General features: G+C 32.8%; 1 protein-coding gene across 1 annotated transcript; it reads right to left on the bottom strand.

The window, feature by feature from the left end:
- Nucleotides 1–4169: 4169 nt before the first annotated feature.
- On the bottom strand, nt 4170–9106 carry LOC120628409 (zinc finger HIT domain-containing protein 2). The gene is made up of 5 exons (XM_039896765.1): nt 8878–9106; nt 7624–7871; nt 6696–6997; nt 4921–5124; nt 4170–4496 (listed from the first exon to the last, which is right to left on the bottom strand). Exons 1-5 carry the CDS (start codon nt 8922–8924, stop codon nt 4170–4172), a joined length of 1128 nt encoding a protein of 375 aa, XP_039752699.1. The 5' UTR covers nt 8925–9106.
- Nucleotides 9107–9466: the final 360 nt, after the last annotated feature.

Below are 9466 nucleotides of genomic sequence, written 5' to 3'. Positions count from 1 at the left end.
GGAAAGCATCGTGATGAAAACTGCATGCCTGAGAGTTCTACATAATGTTCTCAAAGGTATGTGGAGGCCAGCGTGGTGGACTACGGGCCTTAACCCCCTTTTCATTGTGGGAGGAGGTCCGTGCCCTGTAGTGGCCGTAATGGGTCGATATGATGATGTAAAGAGCATATAGTGATTGAACTCGGCTGCGCGATAAGACAGGTTCGGGTTCCAATGTGATTCGTAGTAAGAATTTGACTCACTATACGCTCATTTCACATGGTAATGGTTACCGATAATAAAGGTGTAGGTAGAATACTTGTAATGGTTTTGTAGTATGTTACGTTTCTTTACATGCAATCCTTTGAAATGCACCCCTCGGTTGTTTTCGAGTTTAAAATGTCGACACTATATTAACGTTACTCTATAAATTTAATATCGAGCTTTCGATATTAACTTAAGTTGACTTCTGATCCCTGTTATACTTTTTAACTATCATTTATTCTTTTTCATTTTGTTTTAATTCTTAACATTGCTTAAAAAAAATAAAAAAACACTATTAAAATTTATAAAAAAAACACCCACCCTCCGCTTGCGGGGCTTTTGAATGTCCAAGCAACCGGTGATCAGGGCTCCAGAGTGAGGAACCTCCTCACAATACGCGCCGTTTCAAGGATTACTGCCTTCTGTATCCGACCCTTGATCCAACAACCAAGCGAAAGCTTCTTAAGATGTTGGTTGAAGCTTTTCTTAAGATGTTGGTCGAAGCTATCCTGTTATTTATTATTACGGAATATATTTAGAAACAATACGAAAGACAAATAAAGCTTAGATAATTATTTGAAAAAAAAACTGTTCCTTCAGTAGACATATAATGAAGAGCCAAAATTATCCTAAAATTATTAGGTATCTTAGTAAAAAGATATGTTATTTTGTTTATAGTTTTACTAGTGTATCTTTATCAGTGAAGGGGATGTTGTATAGAAAAAATACAGCTTGGTGACGTCACTACTTTCTATTATTTATTTTTGAAGCGATACTTCTAGAGGTGTATTTTAAGACAGAGGGTAGAGGTAATAAATACGAAAATAAATAAGAAAATTGGGCGCCTCACTACCATCGCTTTAATCTTAAAATAGCAATTTATTTTACATACCTTGGCGTCATAAGAATAAGGGTTGTAATTCTGTAACAAAACTTCAATAATAATTACTGTAATATATACTGCTTTAAGCGATGGTAGTAATTTTTCGAGATGTAAGAAAAATGCGGTTTGGAACACATGCGGTGTTCATGCGACGATTGACTTTGCACACACGCTCAAACAATGCGTATTTGAGGCTATGTCTGGTGCCGGCATAATTATGCTAATTCAGCGTTCTATTTCTTTATAATCTTAGAAGTCCAAACTCTAGTAGTCGTTTTCGAATATTGAAATATTTTAGCAAATGCTAAATTAATCTATTCGATGCCCCAATCAAAATGGTTTCGAAACTAGCGCTCATTTCATTAACGGGCGGCCTTTCGACGTCTTAAACTACCCCGATGATCAGATCACTTTCTAACAACGCCATCTCTCAAGACAGCTATTATGGCGTTCTATCATCATCATAATTCATTTCTTGCATAAACTTTTACATATAATGGTCTTATGAGCTAAAAAAGGGGTTTAAAGTTTGTCATTTCAGGCGTGTAAAATTATACAGGCAGTGAAACAACGTGTAAAAGAATTACGAAATAATATTGAAGGATGCAAGAAGTATGTGTCATAAGCAGTGGCGTTCACTTCATTCATGCACAAAAGCGCTGCATATATCTTATATAACTAGTATTGGAGGTGAATTTTTCAAGTGAACTCTCAATATGAGAGGGTTTGCCCGTAATCACCGCGCTTGGCAAACGAGTTCATGATCGCAGTTGATGGTACTAGAAGAACCGAGGAACTGCTTGTTCTCCGCTATCTTTAATCGCCTCGTACAACACCCGCAGGAAGAAGTGGGGTGGTGATAACTGCATTTTGATTTGCCGTTCAACGGGTCACCTTATTCTATATGAAACCCGGCCGCTAAAAGAACGCGGTCCTTATTTACATCAGTCATTTAAAGCAAGAATAAACAGTTCACCTTATAGTAGCACAATATAAATTCAAAAGCGTTTTCCAATTTATTTAACATTAAATTTACCGCAAAATATTGTTTTTTATGATAATCATTCATTAGTAGCGCAACAAAAATTAACGAACAATTTAAAAATGTCTGTAAAGCAACGCCAATTTTAGGTTACATTGTCAATTAAATCATCAGCTGAACAATAATAAAAAAAAAACAATTTTATCAAATTAATTATTCACTGCTGAATTAGCGGCATTATTATTTCCTACATACGTAATGTATGCTATTTATTTTATTAATTTAATAATAATTATTATTGTATTAGATTGGTGTGTAATTAAAATAAATGTTTATCTGTAACTGTTGATGTTGATCATGTATTATATTCTATTTAGTGATTGAATTTATCGTACATTTAATATTTATAGTCTCTGTGAGTGCAACACAGATTGATTTAAACTTTATAAGAACAAACATAAAAATATTGGAATTATACTTTACAAATTACAATTATCGCAATGTCTGGTGGTACCATTTCTAATCGTATATACTCTTGCTGAAGTTCCGTTTTTAAAGAAATAGTGTGTCTTAGTAAAGTTTGTTGACAACTATTGCCATCAAATTATTGGTTTTGTATGAAGACGAAGAGTTGGCAACTTGTTGGAATAGTTAGTGAATTTGGCAGCAAGTCTAGTTGGAATAATGGGAGTCTAGTTGATTCGCAATGAAAAACTATTTTCTGCGACCATAAAAAATACGCAGTGACAACCATAACATCAGAGTGCCAAGTGTAGGATTTATACAAACCGACTACGGAAATAATTAATGTAATACCAACTAAACACAAGAAAAAGTATTTAACTTTGAAGCACTTATGTTAAAAAAAAATACAATTGAAACGTATTTGTGTACAACCGAATCGGCACAGATGCTCTACAAATTATTTGTTTAAGACTATCAATCTGTAATTATGACGTCATGATGATAATGATACGAGAAGTTTAAACCAATCTGTGTTCGAGAAATATTCTACCAAGCAATATGTTTCAAGTTATAAACTAATGTTACCATTGCAAGAAGTATTTCCTATTTATTTATTGTTTATCCAACAGTTTTATACTTGTGACATATTGCTAATTAAGAAAGAAAAATGTTTGCGTAAATGTTTATAGAATATAATGAATAGATATTTGTACATTCCTCCTGTGGTACTCTATATTGTTGGTATTAAAATATCTGGTACATACATAATTGGATTTTTATTAATTTGTTCCAATATAGTTCCTATAGGTTTCGAAACGTAAGCGTCTACCCCTGCAGGCCTAGTACCCCTAGACTACGTGCCTCCCCATAGCGCTGAGGATGAGGATGTCCCCACGTATTAAAAAAAAAAGGCCTAGTATGTGCACAACTATTCCAATTATTACAAATTTTAGTGCCTTAAGTATTCTTTAGTACTCACATAGCAATTATTGGTACCTTGTTAAATAAAGAAAAATATAGTTAGTAGTAATATAATTAGACATTCTGAAATTGGGATGGTATTAAAGTTTTTTAACTGTTCGATTGATAGAACAGTTTTCTTGTTTAGAAAGGTTTATACAAGTTTTTTTTTTAATTACCTCATGCAAATATTGGCATGTTTACCTGCTTAATTCGAATGAATGCGTTGATTTAGTTAAACTTCAATGACTTGAAGTTTAGACTTTGTAATGGTTGACTAATTTACCCATCTGATACAATTCTGCCTGTCCTTTCCTGTCCTGTCTTAGATCCATTTTTATGAAGAATTTTAAATTTACTTTAAAACTTAATTTTAATTTAAAATACGATAACTCTATAGTCTATACAAGTGACACATTGCACTTACCATTAATTTAATGACACAAATACGTTATTAGTGGCAGTAGCGTGCACTTGACATATAAACAAAAGCACTGCCTACCCTAAAATTGATTTATATAAATAGGAGGAGAATTTTGCCGGTTTGTGCAATTTTCCTACTGTATGTATGCCCTGGTAAGAAACCCAGCGCACGCTACTGATTACTGGATATTAAATAAAATTAATTGGTTTATCTTAATTATCTTTATTATCAAAACTGTTTAAAAACGATAAATAGTATTCTAGTTTCTTTATTACTTTTTTTATTTTGCTTATATCTAATTCAGGCAAATGAGTGTTGCTATGTTCTGGAAATTTCTTACAAAATTCCCCATTATTTTTATTCATTTTACTTTTTGACTTATTACACTTAGATTTGGTGTCTGAAAATATTTGTATGAGGTGTGAAAAAGCTGCTTTGCTGTAATGTAGGTTATTGCCATCTGACGGTCCTTGTAGTATAAGGTATACATCATTCTTCATAACATCGAGACTATCTTTATCTGTCTGTATGTACTCACTCTGAAATTACAAAATTTTCCATCCTTATCCACCATTAATTTTATCCTTCACAACAACTAAATAAAAAAAACTTATTCAAATATTGATTTTTTGATATTGGGGTGTGCTAAATAATTGTATTAATTAAAAGGGTGTACATATTGAGAAAAAGTAAAATTCGGTCAATATTGTTTTAAATAAAAGTTTTTGGTTGGTTGGAAGCAAAAAATACTTTTTTTAAATGTGGCATTGATTTAATTTAATTTAATCTACTGACCTTAGAGTTAAACACATATGAAGCATTGGCCTGCTTGTGAAGACAAAACGCTTGAAAAAGCAACTGCTCATCGCTGAGTTTACTTTAATAACACTAAAAGGATCAAAGAATTATGTGCAGTTGGTAGACTGATAAAATAATAATATCAGTAAAAAAACCATGGGTTACCTGTAGGCACCTTTGAACAACAGACTCAACAGCTGTATCAGCATCTTCAAAGTTGGCATTGGAGTTCAAATTTGTAGAAATATCAAGTAAATAAGATGCAGCTTCCAGTGCTTCTATTTCTCCATTGAAATATCTTGCAGTGAAAGCATATGACGCCAGCACATTAGCCATGTTGAACCTAATGGCTTCTGATGGCTTTTTACTCTGTAAATTAAGAAAAAAAAGGTGATTTTAACCAAAATTTGTCCTTAATTTTTTTTCTCATCTGAAATCCTGATTTTTGTCCTAAAAATAATAATTTTTAATCAACTCCCAAAGTGAAAAGGTTTTAAATTGGATTTATAATTTGTTTTTAGATATTAGTTCTGAAGGAATGTCGCATTCTCTATAAAACTTCACATAGAGTCCTGCAGTAATAAGGATTATTTATTTCCAATATTTTGCAAACGGATCAATTGTGAATAGTAAAGTGAATAAAAATTCAACAGTTTAAAAAACTTGAGCCATCAATCAGCATTGGAGCAGCGTGGTGGGTCTATGCTCTTGAACTATCTCGATATTGTACTGTAGTACCACTGATGTGACCAGTATTTAAATTTCCCAATAACTCATTTTCAAATAACGATGTCAAACTTTATGAACCGGCAGTACTTAGGGACTGCCGGAACGGTTAGTCGTTTGTTATAATATATTTAACGGACCTATAAACCAGCAATAACCCTAAGCGGCCCATCAGGAAAGATAATTAATCACTTATTGGTGCGTGGCGGAACACTCGTTTACACCAACAGTCCGTTAAAGCACTTAACGGGATAAGAGAGGATTATGTTGTAGACCTGTTTACCTCTTTACAATTTACTCTTTACATTTATTATAAAATTATCGGGAACGGGCTTAAATTAATAGATGGTTAAAAAATTAATTTTAAAAATGCGATAAAATGTAGATATAAATGGCTGTAGACTAATTGATTAATGATCTATGACTATAGTATGACGGCCGATTGGCGCAGCGACCCTGCTTTCTGAGTCCAAGGCCGTGGGTTCGATTCCCACTACTGGAAAATGTTCGGTGACGAGCAAGAATGTTTTTCAGTGTCTGGGTGTTTATGTGTATATTATAAGTATTTATGTATATTATACAAAAAAAAGATTCATCAGTCATCTTAGTACCCATAACACAAGCTACACTTACTTTGGGGCTAGATGGCAATGTGTGTATTGGCGTAGTATATTTATTATTATTATTTATTAATGGCATTATTAATGTTTGAAAAGTTCTGAACGTGTTTTGTCACCCTTCAACTTATAGCACTTTTCACTTGTCAGGTTGTGACAACACTGAATACCTATAGCGACGTTTTTTAATGTTTATTTGTAAAACTGTCTTAAAAGTGTCTTAATGAAAAAGACACTAACACTTACTCTAATTTTTATTCTTAGTTTTCATATTAGCTATTAAAACAATACTTACAGTATATTTAAAATGCTTTTCTAGAAATACAATTCAATAATAAAGCTGATCAGATGAGATCCCGTTTTCTGTTATAACCCATTAATCAAACTAACAGTGAGAATAAAAAAATCTTTTTGCATTTGATGGCCAAATTCTTGGTCAAGATTATTTTATGATCCACATAACTTTGTAATTTGTTATTTTGAAAGAAGTACAAATCCCTTTCATGAACAATTTAGGCTAACTTAATTTTAGGTTATTATAAGTTTAGGTTTCTGAATTCAGATAATTATAAAATGAAAAGAACATAGACATCTTACGGTAAGAGAACTAAACATTGGCACAGATTTAATATCAGGACATAGAGTCAATGGTCCATTTTCTGCATTTGTCTCTTTAATTTCCTCTAGAAGTTTCTTCTCCTTTCTGTATGTCCACCATGGTTCCCATTGAGGTATAATGGTACCAACATCGCCTCCACTAAGCATGGCCTCAAATTCATTCCTTTCATCTTCTGTTAATGCATTCCACAAAACATTGGGATCATCCAGATTGAGATCTTTGATTCTTGTGTGCAAGTCTACATCTGAATCATCATCTGAGTCTATACTTTCTACATTCTCTGAAATTTTCAATTAACTTTTTTTATTATCGTTATATATACTTTATATACGTTGCGGTCTTAAAGTGCTGGAAATGCAACCCCACACCGGTAAACGCAGCATAGGTTGGCCTTCAACAAGTTGGACAGGTGACATAAGCCAAGTAGCTGGGAGCTGTTGGAGGCAAGCAGCCCAGGACCATCCATGTATTGTGGAACTCCGTACAAAAGACATATATCCAGCAGTGTTTGTCAATTGGTTGAGATGATGATGATGATGTGATTATTGTTATAAATACTCTTTATTTTTACACATAATCGAGTAAACTAAAATATACACGAAAAACACAAAGATAAAGAAAAAAGTAGAATACAAAAGATGGCCTTATAGCTTAGTAGCAATCTCTGCCAAGCAACATTAAAATAATAGAAAAAGAGAAGAGAATACTGCAGCTGGTACAAAAATTCCAACTAACAAATGAATAACTACATACTAATACAAAAACTAATAATATATTCTTTTAACATGTACATTAATTACTTAAATAAGAATTAAAAATACTATTAAAATGTGGGACTAATACAAGAAAACATTACAGTTTCAATCTATTTCAATAAAGTGAAATATTTTGTGATCATCATATTACCTGGTATATTTTCTGGGTCTTCTATTTCAACATCATCATCTACATTTTCAGTATGCATCCTTTTGAGTATATCAATCATTTTCTTTTTGGAATCATCGTCAACTTGATAAGAGGCCAGTTCTTCATTCACACACTCTCTGTAGAAATTCTCTGAGCATGCAGCATGTCTCTCAGATTTATAGCAGTCAAGGGAGCAATAGAATACTTCACAGCGTGGGCAACAGTATTTGCTGAGATTTTCATCACATCTAAAATATTAAATTTAATAACTTCTCCAGTCTTACACCTGTAATTATAGGGCATGGTGCTCTTTATTCTGTAACTAACTTTTGTCAATTTTCTTTGTCTGCCTATTACGGTTTTTTTTACAATTCCTGTGGTAGACCTCTGTTTTCCACAGTTAAAACTTAGTCTTACTCTCAGTTCTTACAACTAAAAATTCACCCTCAAAGCAAAAATCAAGTTATTGGTTAATTAGTAAGGGCATAATGTTAGCAAGGACAATACACCATGTTTTTAAAATATTATGCTATGTATCTATGTACAACTCAACTCTACTGCTACACTGTATAATTATCTCAACCCATGTAAGTTCACTTAGTGTCTCTACTCAGTGTGCATTTGCAAATCAGATGCAAAATTGCAGTTTTGGTGCAGTTGCCAAAGCTACATTAGTTTAATAGTCTATACTATGCCAGTTGTTGCTTATTTAGCACAGAGACAAAAGATAGTTACTGCCAATGGTGGCAGACAGGCTGTTTTCTATCCATATTGCAGTTGATGTGCAGTTGTCATGCAGAGTGTGTATAAACCTTTCAAAGCAAATCAGTGCTATCAGCTATGATAGGAAATATTTGCAGTTGAGTGCAGCAGGACGTAAGTGACAACACTGCTGTCTCTACTAAATACTTATCACACATTTAATAACTTGCTGTGCTTGCGGTCTGCTACCTTACCCTAAGCTCATATATCCTACCATGTATCTCATGAAAGCAATGTCAGGATAGAGCTTAATAATAGCCGCATCACTGCCATCTAAAGAGGCTCTGGCAGGCTACTTATGGCTAAATAACTAACATTCTCGGGATTTAGTAGACATGAAACCAAAACTACTTATCGGATTTTAAGGGGTTTTCGGTTTTAAAAATAATGCCATTCCTATATAAATCGAACCCTTGTTTCATTTTATTACATTAATTAAAGTAGAACCAGAGATGCGCCAAATCGCGAGCAATTTTTGAAAAGTTTACTCACAAGCCACATAACCTGTCTGCTTTTGATTTAGATGTTTCGGTCGACATTATTAATACAACACTGCTTAAAATTCAAAGTAACATAATAGTTAGTTATGCAGTTATTTCCATTAGTTTCTATTAGTAGATTTTTAACCGTTTAATTATTGACCGTAGTCTAAAAAATTCAACAAGATATAAAACAAAAAACCAAAGTGAACCAGAGCACTTAAATGACAGCTTGTCAAGTGTCAGCGACAGATGTTTCGCAAATCTCTACAGAGAAAGAAAAACTATTACAGAAAAGAACAGTTCTTTTCTTTTCTTGCGATTTATAATATTTATGTTTTATCCACAGCTAAAAATGTATATAGTTTGTTGAAAAAAACCGAGTCCGAAAACCGAATCTAAAAAGTTAATACGTTTTTACTCCCATGCTTTATGCTTATTGCAAACATTAAAATATATGATGTCTTAAAAACTATTAAATCATCTAACGGATGATATTATGTTGTAAATAAATTTTTGTTTTAAGGAAACAAAAATAGACAGCCATATTCTTACTGCTCGATGCGATTTGTATAAATTAAAAAAATATATATATTTTCATT

The sequence above is a fragment of the Pararge aegeria genome, chromosome 12, assembly GCF_905163445.1.
Source record: "Pararge aegeria chromosome 12, ilParAegt1.1, whole genome shotgun sequence".
Lineage (NCBI taxonomy): Eukaryota > Metazoa > Arthropoda > Insecta > Lepidoptera > Nymphalidae > Pararge > Pararge aegeria.
This window is presented reverse-complemented; position numbering and strand designations above follow the sequence as displayed.

Bases quoted from the DNA above. Each gene is read 5' to 3' on its own strand.
- LOC120628409 (XM_039896765.1), bottom strand. From the start codon at position 8,924: ATGTCGACCGAAACATCTAAATCAAAAGCAGACAGGTTATGTGGCTT. The intron at 7,872-8,877 runs GTGAGTAAACTT...TTAATATTTTAG, and splicing joins GCAGACAGGTTATGTGGCTT to ATGTGATGAAAATCTCAGCA. The intron at 6,998-7,623 runs GTAATATGATGA...TGAAAATTTCAG, and splicing joins AGACCCAGAAAATATACCAG to AGAATGTAGAAAGTATAGAC.